The sequence below is a fragment of the Dermochelys coriacea genome, chromosome 10, assembly GCF_009764565.3.
Source record: "Dermochelys coriacea isolate rDerCor1 chromosome 10, rDerCor1.pri.v4, whole genome shotgun sequence".
NCBI lineage: Eukaryota > Metazoa > Chordata > Testudines > Dermochelyidae > Dermochelys > Dermochelys coriacea.
In genome coordinates, this window is record NC_050077.1 from 20,266,013 (window position 1) to 20,289,548 (window position 23,536).

The following is a 23,536-nucleotide window of genomic DNA, read 5'->3' on the forward strand; positions in this document are numbered from 1 at the left end:
GGCTTTAATTCTATTTGGGGGAAATTGTTTATATTCCAGAATCAACAGTTAATATGCAAACACTGGGTCCAATCTTTCTCTAAGTGTATTAAAGGCAAATCTAGATCAGGATCAGGCCAGTTATTTTGAGTGTTGTACTGACATCCTTTGGTAATCCCAGTGCACTTGAAAAATGGAGATGTCTTGATCTGTGGTAGTTTCAGGGACCAGTGTAGCACACAGATGTAGGAGGCATTGAGAAATTTAATAGGACAACCAAGGTTTTTTTAAAGGCTAATGATAAAACATAATTTTACAAAATACAGTTTGTTTCCCAAAATCCATAATAATAATAATAAAGCTGCTAGGGTTTCTCTTCTGAAAAGGAAGTTGTCTTGTTTTGGTCTTTTGACAATATATGAGCACTCTCAACAACACTCTCTCTCATGCTGGCAGTTGCGGAAGCACTAGTCAGGTAGGAGAATGGGGGACAAATTGACTGAAAGAAAGCTGCTAATATGTTATTGTTATTATATAATTATTATAATTTATATTTATATTATCATAGTACCTAGTGACCCATGTTATGGGCCCAGCCACACTGGGGTTCAACAGAGTTAGTTTCTAAACCCTGGATAGGCTGCACGGATGGCAACCAACCATATTAGAACCATGTTTTAAAATGTATTCCATTTAGATGGAAATATGTTTATGAAATTACTTTAAACATGGTTCCCAATGTCTGTTTAAAGATTAGTGTTGGTAGGGCTTAAAACAGCTCCTAGTTCTTGCACAATAAAATACACATGATAGGAAATGAAAATGTTTTGTTGTTCATGATACAGTTACAGCCATGTTAATTTCAGCTTCATTAAAATTATAGAGAGAGAAAAATCAATGTTGCCAAATTTTAAGAGCAAATAGAGCTGTGGCACCAATTGTAAAGCTGAAGCACCAATTGTAAAGGAATAGAGCCGAGGCACCAATTGTAAAGGAATCCATGTGGGTAGACCCCTAAGGAGGGGAAAATCTTCAGCTTTCAAAAAGCATATTGCAAACCACAGCCCAGTTTTGCAAAGATTCACACATGATTTTTCCACTGACTTCAATGAGACTATTCAGAGTGTGTAAAATTAAACATATGCCTAAATATTGCAGGATTAGGTTTGATCCTTGTAAGAATTGAGTGTTTGGAATATGAGCTCAGGACCAGGCATTGAGGGATCAATCCTGTACTTCTTGCCATCCAAAACTGCCTTTGAAGTCAGTGGAAGTTTAGCCAACAAATTACAGAATTGGGCAAATTCTTAAATTTTTAAGATATAAAACTAAAATCCATTATAAAATTATTCAATGTTATCCTTTTAAATTACAATAAATGTTCTCTTTAAAAAAATCAGTAGAGCACAGCAACAAAACCTTGACACATTTCCGTGACTTTAAAGAAAAGAATTCAAGCTTTTAAATGTTTGCTAAAAATCTGCTAGAGATAATGCTTTCAGCCTATGGGATAAATCTCTTTTCTTTCTTTCTTTTTATTAAGTTATTATTTTAATTTAAACAATTCTAAATGCTCTAATTTGATCTAGCAATTGACATTGTTCGTACAAGTTTTGAATGTTATGATTACTTTTGTTAAATGCTGGATTAACTGCTCCAGAGGATCTGGCGCACGGACAGCAACAGTGTCACCTTCCCCAGCCAATGTGGGGCAAAATACGTACATGAGGCAACCATCTGTAGATTGAGAGAGGTAGTTCAGTATCTTGGTTCCCATTTAATCATAGGTACATAAGACTAGAAGGGATCAGCTGGGTCACTGAGCCACACTGCCTTGTTATTGCAGGCGTCCCCCTATAATCCAGCTCATAAATCTATCAAACTCCATCTTTTAACTAATTAGGTTAATCCTGGCATCCTCCGGGAACAGCAATGATGGTGAAGATCAATGTCCACTGCGGTGATGACAGCTTGTGCACTGACAAATTCATTGCACACACACACCTCCCAGTAGCAACAGCTTCCGTGCAGGCTCACCGTGGGCTGGGCGCCGTGGCGATACAAGGACCTGTCTCCCGACCAGCAGCCGCCCCTCAGTCTTGGAGGGATTCACGAGAATCCCTGCAGCCCTTCACCCCATCAGTCGCACTACCACGGTCACCCTCCATGCCGGGGGCTAGATTCGAACCGGCATCTCCACGGGGCGCTATGGAGTTTTAGTGGGCTTCGCCCGCCCACTTCCCGGATCCCAATAGGATCACCTCCGCTACCAGCCTGGTCCTGGGCACGGTGCACTGCCGAAGAACTGCGCATGCTCAGACAGCCTCTCTTCGGTGCCCCTCGCTTCTGGAATGTTCCATTGTCTAAAAAGAGGGGGGGAGACCAGCAGAAGTGAAGGGGTTACTCTTGGCGCTGAAGACGGGGGTCAGTTCTTCCCGCATTCAGCTTGCTGTCATCGCAGCTTGTTTCCGGGTCCGTTGAAGCGCAGCTGCCTGTTGTCCCACTCCTGTGTTCTCCCAGATTGGTACATCCCACTGCTGTCACAGCCGACTACGGGGGCTTGGAAGGTCCTGTCCCCTCCGTCCCTTCGGCGTGCGCGTTCCCTCCCTTTTCCCTCTGCTGGTCTCGTCAGCGCTGCCAGCGTGGAGCTGGCTGGCCGGCCGAGAAGGCGGAAGTGTCCGGAGGGGAGGAGTCGTGCCCAAGAACTCGCCGGGCCATGGAGAGCTCCCTGGAGAAGGTGTGTGGGTGCGGGAGGGGGCATAGGGCATGGCTGGGGGCGCCGACGGTCCCGGGGGGAAGCGTTGAGGGTGTGTCTAGTGTAAAGGGGCAAAGGGGTGCCTGAGTCGGGGCGGCGGCCTGATACAAGGGGGGGGGGGGAGACTGGGGGCCGGCTGACATACGGGAGGAGGAGGGACCGGCCTGATACAAGGGGGCGGGCGGGGGGGGCAGTGTTTTGCTAGTGAAGGGCTTGCCCCCCCCAGGGGGGAATATACTGCCCTGCTAAGAGAGACTCAATGAGTAGTGAAAGTTCCCGGTAGGTAAGGGTGGGGGGGGGGAGTCCTACCGTTTTAGAGGATTATCTTGCAAGCCACAGAAAAACATCCCCTCCTTGGCTGAGAAGCTTGAGCTGTAGCTCACGAAAGCTTATGCTCTAATAAATTTGTTAGTCTCTAAGGTGCCACAAGTACTCCTTTTCTTTTTATGGAGCGTTCGGAGCCAGGGTCTGCAGGATTCTTCCCCGCACCCCCTTCCCTGTCGCTAAATATAAATTAAATAATGTATTTACAAGCAAGAAGCCAGGGCTCATCTTTCATTCTGCCCTCGACAATGTACGTTTGAAGAAGAGGGGATTAATTTGGTGACTGTGGTTCAGTGTTTTGTTGTTCTGTTCTGGGTATCAGATGATCTGATGAAACAGGGCCCTTTATGGTGTCCCAGAGCTACCTAGCCCTTCTCAATGAAGAAAGGGTGATTGACATTGGTTCAAGCATACTCTAGAACCACAGGTTTCAGAGTAGCAGCCGTGTTAGTCTGTATTCGCAAAAAGAAAAGGAGTACTTGTCTCCAAGGTGCCACAAGTACTCCTTTTCTTTTTTCTAGAACCACAAGTGCCACAAGTACTCCCTTTTCTTTTTGCAAATACAGACTAACACAGCTATTCTGAACTCTAGAACAGTGGCTCTCAACCTTTCCAGACTACTGTACCCCTTTCAGGAATCTGATTTGTCTTATGTACCCCAAGTTTAACCTCACTTAAAAACTACTTGCTTACAAAATCAGACATAAAAATACAAAAATATCACGGCCCACTATTACTAAAAAATTGTGTACTCTCTCAGTTTTACCATATAATTATAAAATAAATCAATTCAAATATAAATGTACTTACATTTCAGTGCATAGTACATAGAGCAGTATAAACAAGTCATACTTATCTGTATGAAGTTTTAGTTTGTACTGGCTTTACTAATGGTTTTTATGTAGCCTGTTGTAAAACTAGGCAAATATCTAGATGAGTTGATGTACCCCCTGGAAGATCTCTGCATACCTCCAGAGGTACACATGCTCCTGGTTGAGAACCACTGCTATAGAAGGGACCGCCTCAAACAAGAAATCTTCACATACTCCCACAAACCAATGGAAAATATCAGGAAACCTACCTGGAGATCATGTAAGAAACCCCAAACAGCACTTCTCTCTCTAAGACCCTGAGTCCAGTGCCATTGCAAACAACTTTGGTATGAGCAGTCAGTTCATGTCACGAAGCATTGAGTCACAGACAAAACAAAACAAAAAACAGTTTCCAGCCATGCTTCTTAGAGCTCAAAACACTTGTGAATCTGCTTATGTTTTAAGATACCTTTCAGTGTTCTTCCTCCTTGGGACTATATTGTGTGTGCACTTAAAAAGAGGTAGAGCTTATTTCCTGAGAATGTTGGTCTTGAAGAACAGGATAGTGGTGGGAATGTTGGTTAATCCCTTTCCCCTTGTGGACTTGATGTGATGGTTTTTATCCTTTTCATGCTTCCTGTTCTGCTCTCCTACACACTGAACATCTAAGTGTGAACCCTGTAAAGCCCACAAGTCACTGTTAGAAAATCCTGTGCCCTCTGTCACAGTCTGTAAGTGAGTCCCTAAAGCAGTGGTTCTCAACCAGGAGTCCGGGGGGGGCGGCCTGTGAGCAGGTTTCAGGGGGTTCACCAAAATAAACCAGAGAGCAGAGCCAGCATTAGACTCACTGGGGCTCAGGGCAGAAAGCCGAAGCCCAACCTGCATGAGGCTGAAGCCAAACTTAGCAGAGCCCCTGTGGTGTGGGGCCCCAGGCAGTTGCTCTGTTTGCTACCCCTTAATGCCAGCCCTGGCTTTTAATCTACTGGATATGCAGAAAAACAGTTGTGGCACAGGTAGGCCATGGAGGTTTTTATAGCATGTTGGGTAAGATGGGCTCAGAAAGAAAAAGGTTGAGAACCCCTGCTCTCGACTAGTGGTTTTCAAACCGTGGGTCATGACCCAGTTCTGGAATGGAAGGGATTAGGTCAGGTCTGGCTCCTAGGTTGGGGGGCCACGGGGCTCGCAGTAGGGGGTGGTGCCTGCGGACAAGAGATGCGCGGAGCCGCTTGTGCGCCTCTGCCTTGGAACCGGACCTTCTGCTGGCTGATTCTGGGGTGTAGCTCAGTCTGCAGTGCCAGGACAGGCGGGAAGCCTGCCTCTGCACCCCTGCTGTGCTGCTGACAGGGAGCCGCCTGAGGTAACCCCACGCCCCAATCCCCTGCCCCAGCCCTGAGCCCCCCCAAATCTGGAGCCCCTTCCTGCACCCCAAACCCTTCATCCCCGGCCCCACCCCAGATCCTGCGCACCCAACTCAGAGCCCTGCCACCCCGAACCCCTGCCACCGAATGCATCCGATGAAGTGAGCTGTAGCTCACGAAAGCTTACGCTCAAATAAATTTGTTAGTCTCTAAGGTGCCACAAGTACTCCTTTTCTTTATGTTTAATCAGATGTCTTCATATCATTCATTGATATTTATCACAAGTTTTTGCATATCTTTAAGAATATTATATATTTTACATGTGATTAAGAAAAGTGTAGGCAGTTTTTCTACTGCTACATAATGTGTACACAACACTGTAGCTTTGATACTTCAGTTTTATAGCTTGTTTGGGTATCAGCTAGGTGAGTAAGGTAGTGAAAGCCAAAACATATTTTTGGTTGGTGTTTGCTAAGTGTTCATTTCCCACAATTTTTGACTAGATTTTAAAATCTTTTGAGAGTAATATTGTGAAGGGTATGTGGTAGGCCTGGAGAGCTCAATGTATTTATTCCAAAGTGCCAGCAAAAATTATGACAGTTGATCCTAAAGGATTCAGACTGCTTAAGTGAGGTTTAATTACAGTTAGTAGTTCATAATGCCATCTACTTTCTGCCTAAGGCTAGTTGACTGCAAAGTAAACTATGCAGTTATTTAAAGAATGTGACACATTATGAGAGGAGTTTTCTTCACATCTTGTAAAGTCAGTATACTACGCTACTGCCAAACTAATGGAAGACTTCTTATTACCTTATTTTATTATGCTACTACAGTAGAACCATAAAAAACATAGTTTTGGGGTTAAATGTTAAAGCTGCTAAAAGGAGATGGTTAGAGTTTCTTCTGTATTTGTTTTTAACCTAAGGACTTCTCTCTACTGAGAGAAAGCACCATGTGAGAAAAAGTGTTACATTGTAGTTAACTCCTTATGGAGGACCCTAAGATTAACCAGGACCTGCTAGTTCATTTTTAAACATAACCATCTGTACCCACATTATGGTCAAAATCATGTTTAATAATGTGTTAACACAATGTGGTTTTTGGGTTTTTTTTTTTCCCAGAATAGATGAGGCTTAAGAGAGTAATGCTCAGATCCTATAAAGAATTAAGCTTGTGCTTAATTATAAGCACAAGACTATTCCCAAACCCTTCTGAAACCTTTCCATTATATATGTAAAAAAATTAGATAGATATGGAGACTATACTCCAGACTCCTCCGCCTTTTGCATACCTTGGGGTTTTTGCATGGTGAAAGCCCTGCACTCTTTTACGTGATAAAATCTTGTTTTTCCTAGTTTAAAACTTGCTGCCCATCTTGGAAAATTTCCCAGTGGCCAGATAGGTAGAGAAGTCGGAAAATGGTGGATGAACAAGTTATATGTGCTTTCTTTAGATGTAATGGTAAATAGTTGTTAAAAACATATTAGAGCGGATTTAAAAAACTTAAAAAAATTTTTGATGAAAAAGACACATTTTTTACTGTAAATTTTCACCAGAAAGTATTCCATTATTTGACCATCACTCACATATATAATATGGTAGTGCTTATAGGCTCAGGTCTTGTTTGTGCAGGGCAGTGTACAAACACAAATGAACCTCAGAGGCCAGATGAACAAACTTTAAGAACTGCAGAAATTGTACCCGGGTGCTGCATGGGAGATGGATGCAGAGCAGAGCCTCAGGCACAGCATATAGAACCAGACAAATGGACTTTTGGGGTGAGCTTTAATTCCCAAGAAAACTTTGGGGGATTCTCTTGCTTTATCATATGACATATTTCCTGAAAGATTTGCTGTTTGGAACCTCACAAGAAGTTGGGGTTAAACCTGGAAACCTGCAGTGGGTTTAAAAATAGTCTAACACAAATTTGTAACTTTTTTTCACTTGTACCTTGATTTTTCCAACACTTTCCTCAAAATTCACCTTGCTAAAACTTCAGTCATGACTTGTACACAAGTGGCCAGGTGCCTTTTGTGGGATTTTCGCCTTCCTTTGTAGCTTCAGAGTGGGTGGCTCAGTAGTCTATAAATATATGGCAATGTCTGTGTTTAGAATTGCTCGTCGTTTCCCTAAACATGGAAAATGTATTTTGGTTCCATGTCCATCCTGTGACTTTTGACTCATGTGGTATTGCTGTTATCACTACAATATCCTGGTAACTTTTGCTGAAAACTTTGATCACAGACCTGTGGGTAGGAAAATGATAGGGACCAAAAAAAACCAAAATACACATATAAGTAAAAGCAAAAAAAGGTCTGAATGAGCTCTAATTGTGAGGTAGATTAGATTGGATGTCTTCCCCACCCCCCCTTCCCTGCAAGATATTTTTCACGTACCTGCTTTTGTGGCAAACTTGACTTGGTCTAGTGCAGGGGTTCTCAAACTGGGTGTTGGGACCCCTCAGGGGGTTGTGAGGTTATTACATGGGGGGTCGCGACCTGTCAGCCTCCATCCCAAACCCCGCTTTTCCTCCAGCATTTATAATGGTGTTAAATATATAAAAAATTGTTTTTAATTTATGGGGGGGGGGGCTCGCACTCAGAGGCTTACTATGTGAAAGCGGTCACCAGTACAAAAGTTAGAGAACCACTGGTCTTGTGAATAAACCTTCAGGATAATATGACTTTAGCTGGGAAACAGATCAATGTTATGAACAAAGCATCATTTATCACTGATGATAAAACAGAGAGCAACAATTTGAAAACAAGGCATTTCTGAAGAGAAAATAACATTATTTAAGTAAAATAAATACAAATACACTGCATGTGTCACTAATTATGATGAATGGGGTTTTTTGGAAGCATTTACAATACTACAACTTGTTCTTACAGACTATTCCTTTATGAATATAGATGTTTTTATGAGTTGTTGAGCAGTTCTAGGTGAACTTCTGATGGCCTGTCTAAAACTGTACTAGGAATGTAAAATGAAAAAAAGTGAACAAAAATGAGAGAGTGTTTTTCACAAAGCTTCAGTCTCATCCCAATCAGAAAATAAGATCTCTCACACTTCAGCTGTTGCCAAGAGTCTGAGGCTAGCTACACAGCTGAACACAGTGCAAAGCCTTAAAGGAAGGCCAAAGCAGGATGCCTTTGCTGGAAATGCAGACATAAACAATTGGAAAAACAAAAATTGGATTATTGAAGCAGAGAATGGGATAATTATGATTTGAAGGAAACAAATGATAAAAGGCGAAATAGGCTATGAATTTTCTGCATTTTGGTGGACTGGAGGAGGAGGGAGGCTCCAAACCGTTCAAATCCCTGATGAGAGAAATGGTAGTTGATGATGAGTTGTATGCTTTCAAGCTTCAGTGATGTTTGTTATAATCCAAACAACTAGAGGGGCAGAGACCTAGTATGATCGGAGTAAAATGCCTCTGATTCAAGGGTAAGGAATTTGGGCTGAAAATAATAGGATTTTCAGGTAGTGTGATCTGAAAGGGGAATCCCATTCTGAGTTCCCCCTAATAGCCATGATGAGACAGAATGAGATCAGCATCTATGTCTATGTGCACTCCATGTTTTTGTGACAGGAACAGCCATACTGGTCCATCTTGCCCAGTATCCTGTTTTCCAACAATGGCCAATGCCAGAGGCTTCAGAGGGAATGAACAGAACAGGCAATCAAGTGATCCACCCCCTGTTGTCCAGTCCCAGCTTCTGGCAGTCGGAGGGTTAGGGACATCCAGAGCATGGCATTGTGTCCCTGACCATCTTGGCTAGTAGCTATTGATTGACCTATCCTCCATGAACTTAACTAATTTTTTTTAACCCTGTTATATTTCTGGCATTCACAACAGCTCCTGGCAACGAGTTCCACAGACTGTTGTTTAGTAGGCAACAGGTTTAAAACAATTTTATTGGGTGACTCCTATTTCTTGGATTATGTGGAGGAGTAAATAACAGTTCCCCTATTCGCTTTGGCCACACCAGTCATGATTTTATAGACCTCTATCAAAACCCTCCGTAGCTGTCTCTTTTCCAAGCTGAATAGTCCCAGGCTTTTTTTTAATCTCTCCTAGTACGGAAGCTGTTCCATACCCCTAACCATTTTTATTGCCCTTCTCTGCACCTTTTCCAATTCTACTGTATCTTTTTTGAGATGGCTCAAACAGAACTGTATGTATATTCAAGATGTGGGCTTACCATTGATTTCTATAGTGGCATTACGATATTTACTGTCTTATTGCCTATCCCTTTCCTATTGGTTCCTAGCATTCTGTTAGCTTTGTTGACTGCCGCTGCGCATTGAGCACTGGTCTACTCTGTTCATTCCTGTATATTTTGTTCTCTGGGTATTACCACATCCCATTTATCCTCATTTCACCAAGCTTCTGGGATGCCTATTGTGTAAATATCCTCATTTAATGCCAGGCACTATAGACTTCTAGCATTTGTATATAAGCACTTATACATTTTGTCAATGTGCGTTCATGTTATAGTTATATGGGACTCTTTTTTACATTTGGCTGTTCATTACTAGCTCCTACCTGTACTTTATCAAGTTCTTTCCTAACTCCTTCACAAGGATATAGAGTTCCCCCTTTAATAAATTTATTCCTGAGAGATGGCTGCACTCAAACCGTGTGCTCCTCCGCACCTGCCAGCCCTTAGTTTAAAAAATCATCTACAACCTTTTTAATTTTACATGCCAGCAGTCTGGTTCCATTTTGATTGTATAGGATAACTTTCCCTTCCATCAGAGGCCCCTGAAGTACTTTACAAACAGTAATTAAGATCCCTGTGAGATAAATATTATTATACCCATTTTCTAGATGGGGAAACTGAGGAACGCAAGTGTCTTGCCAAGGTCATACATAAAATTAGTGGAAAGAGACTGTGACTTCAGTGAGCTTTGGATGAAGCCTATAGGTCAGACTAAAGAAAAGAGCCCATGCTGGGCTTACTTCCAGTCCTATTCTCTGCTAGAGCACACGCTCGCCCATGTTGGAGAATGGGGATAAGGAATGTCATCACTGGATGTGGTTTCAGTGTCACTGGTAGGGAATTCTGCTTGATTTTTCTGAATCATAATTTACTAACTTTCTTTAATTTTTAATTTAAGTTTTGTATTGTTAAAATCACGTACGTTAAATTCAAAAAATGAAAAGTTCAGAAAATAAATATTTCTTATCCAATTAGCAATCAAAATAAGCAATTAGGGATTTAGTTCACAATGAAGTCCACTTCAAAAATCAAAGGCTTTTTGGATTTTATGACATCTCAAGTAACTTAGAATAACTTTTTTATTTCATGATGACAGAAAAGTAGCTGGAGCAAACGTAAGACTTCACTGGCTGAACTGTACTGGAAAAGTCTTGCATATGTGATAGCTATAGGGGGAAAAAGACAATGTGTTTGTGTGTAGGTGGAAAGGTACACGTTGGTAAGTTTTTACTTTACACATAATTGCAACAGAGAAATTGTGAGCTGTTTTGTTTGTTTATAGCTCAGTATCAGGATGGCTGTTACAGATCATTCCACAGATGTCACCATTCAGGACAGATATGTTCAACTATTTTGCATGCAATGCCAGAAAAAGATTTCTAGTGCTGTTTGACACAAATTATTTCCTTCCAGCGAGGTATTTTAAATGTTTTGAGAATGCCACTCAGGCTTTCAAGACTCCAATATATAGGCTACTATAATCATTCTTCAGTAATTTTTCAGTCAATTACTCTGCATAAATATTCACTTATGAATTTGGAGGTTATTTTATTTTAGTGTGTAAGATCGCTGCAGAAGTTTTTGGATTTGGTGCAAAGAATATTATGAAAACATCAGTGGAGCTGCATGGAGATTTTACTAGTAAATATAAATAGAATAACTGGATTCAATTTTTCTTTCTCAATGGTGACTCTCATATTCCCTTCCATTAATGTTATCTTAAAAACTTGACTACAATCAACACTTTGAATATCAACCTATAATCGTGTGTCATTGCTATTTCCATGATAAAATTTTTGGAACTTTCATTTCATTTTTATAGGTGTGGAGTCTTCTACCCACTCCACCATTATCACTCCTCCCCTCTACTTCCATGGGTTAAATACATCTCTAAATATTGTCATAAAAGTAGTCTTTAAAATGAGATAACTGTAAACCAGATTTTTTCTGAGTTAGTCCTTGAGATGGAAATGGCATACAATACGTACAAGTTATTATTCCATCCATCTTTTGCAATAATAAACATGCTTGCATTCTGTTGTCCTTTCCCACCCAAGTGTGCCAGTATTAGTGATGACGGCAGGCATATACAAGCCATTGGGTGTACTGTTTCTCAGTTACTGTAGCAAAATAGTAAGAGTCAGTATATCCCTCCAATACTATTAGTACAAGGTGTTTGTTGTTGTTTGGGTTTTTTTTTAATATCTCTAGTTAAAAAACGGTGGACAAAAATGTTGAAGGCTAAACTACTGCAGTTGTGGAGGCTTTGGGCTCAGGACCAATTTTGTGAAGGTGGACTATGTCTCAGTTTTTAGATGATGCAGCTTTTGCCTATTTTGGGGAGGTGGGGATGGGGGTTGATAAGTTTGGTCTGCAGAGGAAAGGAGAGAACCCCTATAACAGGATCTCCCCAAGCTTGGCATCAAAACCTGTCTCTGCCTCAATTTCCCAGCTCATGTAATTTGGCTGGCTGGCTGCTTCAGTGAAGTTTCCACCAGAATCCTGAGGAAACTACAGTCCATTGGTGATCTTCCTAAAAACACCATCCTAGCCACTATGGATGTAGAAGCCCTCTACACCAACATTCCACACAAAGATGGACTACAAGCCGTCAGGAACAGTATCCCCGATACTGTCACGGCTAACCTGGTGGCTGAACTTTGTGACTTTGTCCTCACCCATAACTATTTCACATTTGGAGACAATGTATACCTTCAAATCAGCGGCACTGCGATGGGTACCCGCATGGCCCCACAGTATGCCAACCTTTTTATGGCTGACTTAGAACAACGCTTCCTCAGCTCTCGTCCCCTAATGCCCCTACTCTACTTGCGCTACATTGATGACATCTTCATCATCTGGACCCATGGAAAAGAAGCCCTTGAGGAATTCCACCATGATTTCAACAATTTCCATCCCACCATCAACCTCAGCCTGGACCAGTCCACACAAGAGATCCACTTCCTGGACACTACGGTGCTAATAAGCGATGGTCACATAAACACCACCCTATATCGGAAACCTACTGACCGCTATTCCTACCTACATGCCTCTAGCTTTCATCCAGATCATACCACACGATCCATTGTCTACAGCCAAGCTCTACGATATAACCGCATTTGCTCCAACCCCTCAGACAGAGACAAACACCTACAAGATCTCTATCATGCATTCTTACAACTACAATACCCACCTCCTGAAGTGAAGAAACAGATTGACAGAGCCAGAAGAGTACCCAGAAGTCACCTACTACAGGACAGGCCCAACAAAGAAAATAACAGAACACCACTAGCCATCACCTTCAGCCCCCAACTAAAACCTCTCCAACGCATCATCAAGGATCTACAACCTATCCTGAAGGACGACCCATCACTCTCACAGATCTTGGGAGACAGGCCAGTCCTTGCTTACAGACAGCCCCCCAATCTGAAGCAAATACTCACCAGCAACCACACACCACACAACAGAACCACTAACCCAGGAACTTATCCTTGCAACAAAGCCCGTTGCCAACTCTGTCCACATATCTATTCAGGGGATACCATCATAGGGCCTAATCACATCAGCCACATTATCAGAGGCTCGTTCACCTACGCATCTACCAATGTGATATATGCCATCATGTGCCAGCAATGCCCCTCTGCCATGTACATTGGCCTAACTGGACAGTCTCTACGTAAAAGAATGAATGGACACAAATCAGACGTCAAGAATTATAACATTCAAAAACCAGTTGGAGAACACTTCAATCTCTCTGGTCACTCGATCACAGACCTAAGTGTGGCTATCCTTCAACAAAAAAGCTTCAAAAACAGACTCCAACAAGAGACTGCTGAATTGGAATTAATTTGCAAACTGGATACAATTAACTTAGGCTTGAATAGAGACTGGGAATGGATGAGTCATTACACAAAGTAAAACTATTTCCCCATGTTATTTCTCCCCCCCCACCCCACCCCCCACTGTTCCTCAGATATTCTTGTTAACTGCTGGAATTAGCCTACCTTGCTTGTCACCCTGAAAGGTTTTCCTCCTTTCCCCCCCCCCTGCTGCTGGTGATGGCTTATCTTAAGTGATCACTCTCCTTACAGTGTGTATGATAAACATTGTTTCATGTTCTCTGTGTGTGTATATAAATCTCCCCTTTGGTTTTTCCACCGAATGCATCCGATGAAGTGAGCTGTAGCTCACGAAAGCTTATGCTCTAATAAATTTGTTAGTCTCTAAGGTGCCACAAGTACTCCTTTTCTTTTTGCGAATACAGACTAACACAGCTGCTACTCTGAAACCAGAATCAGTGTTTCCTTCCCTTATTCCAGGGATGCATATATGATTAAAAAAGAAATACAGTTTGGCATCAATCAGAACAGGTCCTGCCACCTGGCCAGTCCTTGGGCCTCTGGCTAAGAGGGCTTCTGCTGCTGCTAGCTGATGTGGGAAGCCCCCTTTCAGCACCTTTTTCTGACCCAGGGTCTCCTGCAAGAGCTTCCCCAATCCCATCCTTAATTGAGCTGCTTGTTGGCCTTTTATCTCATCAGACAGGAGGTAATTGGCTAATAGGGACTATAATTCAAAAAAACTTGGGCTATGTTTACATTGCAGCTGGGAGTGAGCCTCTCAGCTCAGATAAATTGATTTATGCTAGTTGGGCTCATGCTGGTGCACTAAAATATAGCTGTATGGACTTTGCAGCACGGGTGGAGCTTGTTTGGCTAGCCCAAGTCTCTGCTGGTGCTTTAACGTCCACACAGCTATTTTTAGCATGCTAGTGCAAGTCTGTTTTCTTAGGCTGGGAAGTTCGCTCACAGTTGCAGGGTACATGTATCCTTAAAGAGTCTTTCCACCCTGTGACAAGCCCTTCCACAAACATCCATTGTAGGCTAATTCATACAACAAGTTCAGGCTTTTTAGAGACTATTTGCCTGTTTTGGTAGGAGGAAGAGTATAATTACAACTGATGGATGATGAGACCACTCTGGCAATACTACTAGTCTTGGTTGGACCAGATGAAGGTGTAACAAGTTCTTAGCCTTTGTCAACTAGAGGGAAAATCTCCTACATAAGTCAGGTTAAGGGTATGTCACGTTAAAAATGCAAGGAAATGGAGTTAAGGTTGCTAGTCTGTTTTGAAAATTAGTGTAGTATAGAGGCACAACAAGCTAAGTTGAATGATAAGCTTGATTGAAAACTAAGTTGAATGTAAGGCTTTTGAGCCATAGTGTGAATTTAAGGACAGAGTGACAGCCTTAAATTGAAATTTCCTTTCTCTTTACAGTTGTTAAAATTAATATTAAAGTTTAGCCCCTTGTTTTTGACTTCCCCTATAATAGATAGCTTAAGCATGTTTAAGGGCCTCTCAGTAGAAGTCTCAATCTAAATATATGAATAAGATTACATTGCATACTCTGTGTGTGTATGTGTGTGTGTATTTTTTTTTTAACTGAAATTGAAGTGAAACACTACAGTCAGGTTTTCGGTCACTTACCAAAACTTTTAGTATTTGGAGCCTTCAGAGGAGGAAAGTTTCCTTCTGCTAGGGATGATGTTCATATATCCAGAGTTGTGTCTCTGATTCCTCTATTCCTTCTTCCTGTTGCTCTGAACCCCTCACTGTTGTATCATTAGTTTTTGGTGAGGGTGAGAGCTTCTGTATCTGAAACTAAGCTGAATTTGTCACTCGAGCTTCTATCCCAGATTTTTCAGAAATTTTATGATGCATATCCCTTATCAGGATTTTTGAACAGGATATTGTATAAATTCTACACATAAACATTTTTGTGTAAATTATATGGTCTTGCAAAGGCTTCTATTTTTACTTTACGTGTACAGGTTCATAGAAGTTGTAAGTGAGAGCTTCCTGGGGCTACAGAATGACTGTGAATAATAGCTACAGTTGGTACTGAAGGGTACCAACCACAGAGATGAATTTGCAGATCCGAGCTATATATAGTAGGCCTAATTTGAATACCATTAACTTTCCTGAAGTTTTTCAATCTGGATTTCAAACTAGCCTCCTCCCTCTACTGCCTCCTCTTGCTCCACTCCTTCCTCCCCACCCCAAAAGACACAAGACGCAAATTTAAGAGTTTTGGAATGAGTTTTGGTTTGCTTGTTGAAGAGAGGTTTGAATCTAGAGGTTTGCTCTGGATCTATCTGTAATAAAATCCATGTTGCTATCCAGTATAATTTTTTACTTCAATGCACAAATATTTATTAATTTAGTATATTTTGAGTTGAAGATGCAATACTTGATATTTGTTATGTAACTTTAAATCTGAGCTTATTCTGAGTGGTAAAAACAATAATTATACTGTTGGAGTAGTTAGTAAGAGTAGCATTTGGGATTACCTTTTTTTTTTCCTCTTCCCCTCCAATAATAGATGGTTGACCCTACCTTAGCAGAAATGGGAAAGAATCTTAATGAGGCCATGAAGATGCTAGAAGACAATCAAAGGTATCTACAAAGAGTAATGGCTGCAAGAACAGCAGATACATGTTAAGCATGTAGATATTGATGCCAGTGTCTTCAAGCAAGTGAATGGGTTTTTTTTTTCTACTAATACTAGGACTGATCATTATCAGATATTTGTACTTACTTTCTGCCATGTTCAAATCAAGAATGTTTCTCGACTGAGGGTGTTTGTGATTAATGAATATTTGCGGGGCCAATCCAATACATATTTTGTAGCATTCAGTCTAAATCCAACCAGGACACGTTTTCTAAAGGCTTTGACTTGCTCTTAGCACGTGAATCATGGCTCCACAAGTAACTTTTACTTCCATCTCACGCGATCTGCTGATAAAGGTTTTCACCAACCTAACAAAGCACAGTCTTCAAGTTTTTTCTTCTTAATCAAAGGAAAGTCAAATCAACAACGCTGTTTAAGGTCATCCTTAATTACATATTATGTTAGTCTTGTTGATCTATTCAAACTGTATTCAGTAATTTTTGTCACTTGTGAACATGCCAATGTATTTTTGAGCATCGACCTGCACTAGGAATTTGATGCTATGCAACAAAAAGTTAAAATATAAGTAACTCTTTTTCTTGTATTTTTAAATTAGAAAAATTGAGGAAGAAGATGAAAAGAAGTATGTAAGGAAGGATATTCCTGGACCACTCCAAGGGAGGTAGGTGGCAATGTGTTCTTCCTATTCAATGTACAAATTCTTAAATAAAACATGTTTGCAATAATTTTGCAAGGAACTTATAATATATACTATCATGAAAATTTACCGGTCCAGTCACAAAATCTGGTCTCCTGACTATGCCTAGATTGATATATTTTATTTATGGATCAAAAAAATTACTTGCCCTTTGTGAGAAGGATTTTGTGTCACTGGTAGCTAATGAAGAATTACTTGTTTGCAGCATTGTAGTTGTGTTGATCCCAGGATATTAGAGATAAGGTGAGGTAATGTCTTACACTGGACCAATTTCTGTTGGTGAAAGAGACAACCGTTCAAGCTACATAGCGCTCTTCTTGAGTTCTAGTAAAGCCTTAGAGAAGATAATTTAATGGAATTTTATGTTTTTATTATATAGCATAATTTTTATGTAGATTTACTTTTAAAATTGAAATATTACATTCAATGAGTTTGAGACACATTCAAACAGGAAATTCATACTTGAGAATGATATTCTCAGAAAAAAGGCACAAAGCACCATGTTTAGGAATATGGTTGGCCTTCACAGAAAACTATATATCATTCAGCGTAACAACCTGAAAGTTTACATGCTATGATTTGTGCATAAAATTGACTATTGCATCTGAAAAATAAGATTTAGGCTTGCATTGTCATAATCTCTCTTCTGCAGGATCATTCATGAGCCCAAACTAAGACTGCAGTTCATTTTCCATTCTAATTTAACATGGGTTTAACAGCAGAAAAATATTATGAACACACAACTTGTTTTCATTTAAAAAAAACCTTGTCTTTCATGGAAGTTAATGAAACTGGTATGAATCGATGAAGTTGAACAGACTTGTAAGAAGTTGGGAATACTTTTTATTAGTGTTACTGTTACCTCTTTTTCATTATTTTTCATTTTATTAATATAGGTTTTTAATTTGATACTATTTCAAGTTGGGTTGGTATGTGGTGGCTTTTATTTTTGCAATTCTAGCAGTTGTAAGGCAGCATAGTTCCAGAAATGGTTTCAAGAAACACTTTCTGTTGACTAGAACAGATGTTTGTAAGTAATCAGTGTATTTTAGAGATAATCATATTACTGCGAGATGAGATGTGCTCAACTTTGTGAGCTCATGATTGGATCCTCTGAGTTTGGACATCTACTGGCAAGGTCTTCACCTACAATCCAGCACTCCAGAACTGAACGATTCTTTAGTTAGGCTTGTCAGTCCAAATCCTCAGATTTCAAGGGAGCCTCTGTGTAGGCCAGTTCCTTAGGCCTATTGAAATGCCCCATGCATAAGTCAAGAGGACTTGGACTCCTAGATACAGCAGCCTTCCCACTGTGATCCTGCTCCACTGACACCTTTTCCCCACCATCCCAACATTCTACAGAGCAAAACCCTTGTGTCTTGTTGCAAAACTGTTATAAGTGGCCTTTAGAATCTGTATCCTGAGGCACTAGAGTTGCTTATCTACTTACCGTTTTTCTTCCCTAGTGGGCAAGATATGGTGAGCATTCTCCAATTAGTACAGAACCTCATTCATGGAGAGGAGGAAGATGAGTCATCACAGTCTTACCGGTAATGCTAATTTGCATTGTTCTATTTGGAAGATTATACTTGATAATTATATTTGCTGTGATAATTTTTGAAGCCACAAATTGTACACTTAACATTTTTTTTATTAATTTTAAACAGTGTAAGCTGTTTTAACTAAATCTTTGTTACATTATACACTGAACTAGGAGAAAAAGTAAAATGTGGAACATACCTAATAAGAATGTTTTTAGTAGTCCTGATACATAATTTTAACCTAATATTTGCTAACTATCCGTTACTTGGTGTTAATGTTTTCCTCAAAATAGCCATACTCTTTACTGCAGTGAATTATTAAAAGCAGTTGTGTATAGCAGGGAATTATTCCTGGATGAAAACTCAATTTCTTTAAATTATCCTCAACTTTATGAGCATTGCTTATGCTGCCTGCATTCTGAAGAAACCTAATTTTTTGACTTATCTTCAGGATTTGTAGTTGCATCAGATATAATTTATTTGTAAATTACAAGTTGCATAGTATCTCTGCATATGGATATTTTTTTTTAAAGCGGGGTAGTCTGAGCCTGGGAATGGGAGTAACTGAATTCTAGTCCTTGTTCTGACACTGATTTATTTGTAACCTTGGGCAATACATTTAACCTTTCTCCTTCCATTTCTCCATAAAATAGTGATGCTACTAGCCACTGTACCTGCACAGGAGTGTGGAAGATCAACAATATTTGTAAAAGAGTTTGAAGATTAAAAATGTTATGTAAATGATAATGATGAGGAAAGATATAGTCTAAACTTCGAAGTTTCATAGTGTCGACTTCCTTTTTGTGTAGACCAGGCCGAGGCATATGTTTAATGCACACTACCATTTTACAATAAAATGTTAGTTACAGTTTTCATATGTTAGTGGGTTGAGATAAACCCTATACTCCCTTTTAGGGTTTATCTCAAGCAGCTAAAAGGTGTCTAAACTACAATTGCCGTGTCTACTCTGATTTTAACATGTTAATTAATGTGTTAAAATTAACCTTTTCTTCTAGTGTATACATGGCTCTTTTATACTTCATTCTGATACATATTTGAAGAAAATATTGCATCTCAACCAGTTCTATGACAATCTGGGCATATCCAGTAAAAGGAGAAAACATAAACCCATTATAATATGCATGATATGTATCAAACTGTCAGTTATTCTCGTACAATGTTTCTGGTTTGCAGACTTCAGAATGTTGGAGAACAGGGTCACATGGCTTTACTGGGACATAGTCTGGCAGCTTATATTTCAGTGCTGAACAGGGAAAGACTGAGAAATCTTACAACTAGAATCCTTTCAGATACCACTCTGTGGCTTTGCAGACTCTTCAGGTAAGTCATGAATTGCTTATTTATTATGTACAGTTAGGTAGTAAAAATGGTTTAAAAAAAGTCTGAAATAAGATTTGTTATCTTGATAGCCTTATGCCTTAAGTTAATGGTACAGTAAAAGGTCTTAAATACAGCACACTTGTTTACAGGACACTGTTCTTTAAAACCAAGAACTTGTCAATAATATATCAGTCATAAAAGTGGTTTTTTATAAGGAATTTACAATGGAGTTAGGGGCCAAAGTACAATAGTTGAATATCCATTTATATAAGCATATATGTGCTGTTGAGTCTTGTAACGCTTTAAAAAGAGGTCTTCCAATGAACCTCTCATTGGTTCTGCCTTAGATTTCATTTAGTCTTTATGTAGAGAACAGCTGAGTAATTTTCAGTGTAGCGAGTATACTTCCTGAAGGTCCACCTGAACTTGTAATTTAAATCCATGAGTTGAGGGGAAAGAAAAGTACAAGAAATACTTCATTTGAAAAGAAACTTAATCCAACAGCTAGGTTTTCCTTGTATGGCTTAATTTCATGTAAGATTCTTCCTCAAAGTGCCTTAGTCTTGAGATATGCTTTAATGTATGTGGTGCCAGAGCTGATTCATAGATTAAAATGGAAATCTGGCTGCTGCTAATGTGGGAAATATTTCCCATTTGGTAAAGAAATAACTTTTGGGTGGGACAAAGCTTCACTGATATCTCATTTAATGGTAATCTAGAGGTATTCCCTATCCCCGCAGTTCTTGAAACCTGGGTTGAATGACTAACCCTGGACTAACATGGTTTGGACATGATGTAAAACACAAGATGTTAATTTGCAGACAGCAAGAAGGGTAATAGGGATACCACATGATGTTCAGTAGAACCCTTGACAGAAAATTATGTTGACTGGCTTCAAAGAGAATGGTTTATGCCAGTCCCCTGGCATGAAAGCATTGGCTATTGTCGTATATGGCTATTATATGCTGTATGCAGTGGATGGTCAGTGACAAACTGATAACTGATCTCTTTCCTGATAGGATTATTGTCTAGAGCACTGACAAAAACGAATGGTACAACTGAGCACATTTACACAGAAGTGTGATTAGCTATGAGTGTCTGCAAACGGAGTTTTAAAATATTCAGTACTATAAAAGCCAAGTTAGCAAGGGGAGGGGAAATTAATGATACTCAGGGCTTTTATATGAACACACACCAAGAATCTGAAGGGAGCTTTAACTTAAAACAAATTTAGTCAGGAACTGTTTCACTTTAATATCACAACATTTCTTTAGATTTTGGGGGCTTCTAATGGGAATCTTAGTCTTATGTGAAAAGGATATATTGTCCATTAGATGTCTCAATATCAAATCATTTGAGCCTTCCTGTAGGAGGAAGGAATAAGGCACGGGCTTTTCATTAAATTAACTGATGAAGCGATAAAGGAAATAACTAAAGCTGCCCCAGCCATAGAGCTGTTAAAGTTACAAATTATGCCCCTTCTATAGATAATAAATGAAGGCTTGTTTTAGTGCACACAGTGACAAATGGATCTTCTGTAGAGCCAATATAATCAGCATTCTCTAGTTGGTAGAACATAAGATGAATGACTATCTGTATTTAGCTATTTAGTAAACTCTTATGTGACTTAAAGTTTTTGAAACCGTACATGGATATGAGGCTAAGTTACATGATTCAAAGATGAGATGCAGATGGGTTAAGCAGAAATTCATCTATTTGACAGTTTATATATTGATGGTCCTAATACCCAGTCTTAGAGGAGCAGTTGGTCCCATTCTGACACCTAATATGTACTGCAGCAGTGATTTCACATCAAGCGTGAATACCTGCTGGACCTTGGAACAGGTGTGTAGGGTAAGATGAGTGGTATATTTGGTTTTACAACTGCATTTATATGGTATATCCAAAAGAGTCTATGAATAATTTTTAAAATGTTTCTAAAAATACGTTTAGCTTACCTTATAGTTCAGCTCCATAAAGGTTTGATGGCTACCATAAAGCATGATGGAATGTCACTCATTAGGAGTCATTTGGGTAATTTATGGTGAGGCTGGATGCTGCAGGTTTTAAAAATTTGAGCTGAGGGATGGACTGAGAGACTTTTAGGTTATTCAGGACTATTGACATACATGTTGGACATAAATGATATAGCAAAAATCCAACTTCCATATCACTTAATAAATCCCCCAGACTTGTACTACTCTTCCTTCTGTTATCGCTTCATTTTAGTTAGGTGGCTATATTTCTTTACACTGGAAATGTCATACCTTTATTAGATACCTAATTCCACTGTTGTCTCTTCTTGGCTTTTAAACATTAGTGTGCATATCGCTGCTGAAGCTGAAATCCTTCGTTCAGAGAGAGAAAAACAAATTTAACTGCTAGTATAAATTTGTAGTCCAGTAGTCCAACTTCCTAGGTAGTAGACATGGCAGTGCACTAAATAAACTGTACTAAATGGCAGTCTGTCTGTTTGTATTTCAAGGAGTTTTAAAACAGGACATGAGTAATGTTGGGTATTATGGATTTGTTTGGTAGTGGCTTCATACTAAAGTTTGCAAGATCCTATCCACGTTTAACTCTATATTAAAAAAAAGTATCTTTCACTCTGATTTTACAGGATTGTGCTTTGAAACTGCATCATGTTGCATCCTCCCCACTGACTCTTATGATTCTTATAGATGTGAGCCATACCCACTTGTTGAGGTTTTTTTATAATGGAATTTTTAAAAAGGAAAAAAATTTTCCAGTTCCGCAGATGTTTCCATCTATATTTTATGATCTGGTGGCTTCGCTAGGTGCATTTAAGTGTGAGAAAATATCTTTGCAAACTTTGAAGATTTTAAAGAGTGGTTTTCTTGCCCAAGTCCTCTCATCTACTTTGTTGTAACTGTAAATAGAAATTGAATGTAAAGTAGGCTTCATAATTACTAATCTCAGTCTGTGCCAACATAGTTTACTGTGCTCTCCCTTATCCTTAGTAAATACATTTTTTCTTTTCTTTTTTCTGTTACCCTCTCTTTAGCTCTCCAAAGGTTACTTCCATTATTTGTGTCAGAACCAGGATCCACTGAATCTTCTTTTTCATAATCTTTGTCTCCTGGAGACACAAACTCCTGTGCTATAATGACGTGTGCCTGGACTGGATGGGGGAGATAAAATTAAAACCTTATAAAACTAGAATTAACGATTTGCCCTTCATCTGATTTCTATCTTGGCTTTGTTTTATTTGTAATCTTCTGGGGTTTAATAGAGCTTCTAATTTAATGAGGAGCCAGAACATACTAACATATAACAGCACTTGGATACTTTTGTTTCAGATGCTATTTAAATCAATAAATGTAATATAGCAGGGACAAAGCAGAAGATTGGAAGCAAGGAATTCCTGAGGTCTAATTTTGACTCTGGTCTTGGGCTAAGTACTTAGCCTTTCTATGCCTGTTTCATATACTCAGTGATTATACTGATGTACCTCTTCTTCATAGAGTATCTGAGAGTAGGTCTACATTACAGCAGGGATCGATGCTCTGAGATCGATCCACCAGCAGTTGATTTAGCGGATCTAGTAAAGACTCGCCAAATCTACTGCAGGTCGCTCTCCATTCAACCCCTGTACTCTACCCCCAACGAGAAGAGTAAGGTAAGTCAACAAGAGATTTTCTCCCGTTGACCCCCCACAGTGTAGACCCCGCGGTAACTCAACCTAAGTTACGTCGACTCCTAATAAGTTATTCACGTAGCTGGAGTTGCATAGCGTAGGTCGACTTCCCACGGTAGTGTAGAATCATAGAATATTGGGGTTGGAAGAGACCTCAAGAGGTCATCTAGTCCAGTCCCCTGCTCAAAGCAGGACCAACCCCAACTAAATCATCCAGGCCAGGGCTTTGTCAAGCTGGGCCTTAAAAGCCTCTAAGGAGAGAGATTCCACCACCTCCCTAGGTAACCCATTCCAGTGGTTCACCACCCTTCTAGTGAAATGGTGTTTCCTAATATCCAACCTAGACCTCCCCCTCTGCAATTTGAGACCATT

At 39.9% G+C, this 23,536-nt stretch overlaps 1 protein-coding gene across 1 annotated transcript in view; it reads left to right on the plus strand.

Moving 5' to 3' along the window:
* Nucleotides 1-2,510: 2,510 nt before the first annotated feature.
* PDXDC1 (pyridoxal dependent decarboxylase domain containing 1) overlaps nt 2,511-23,536 on the plus strand; it is a 49,990-nt gene continuing 28,964 nt past the window's right edge. Inside the window, exons 1-5 of the mRNA XM_038419987.2 lie at nt 2,511-2,716; nt 15,838-15,911; nt 16,523-16,588; nt 18,091-18,174; nt 19,360-19,506. Of these exons, the coding sequence (XP_038275915.1) occupies nt 2,696-2,716; nt 15,838-15,911; nt 16,523-16,588; nt 18,091-18,174; nt 19,360-19,506 (392 nt within the window). The 5' untranslated portion in view covers nt 2,511-2,695. The remainder of the gene's footprint in view (nt 2,717-15,837; nt 15,912-16,522; nt 16,589-18,090; nt 18,175-19,359; nt 19,507-23,536) is intronic.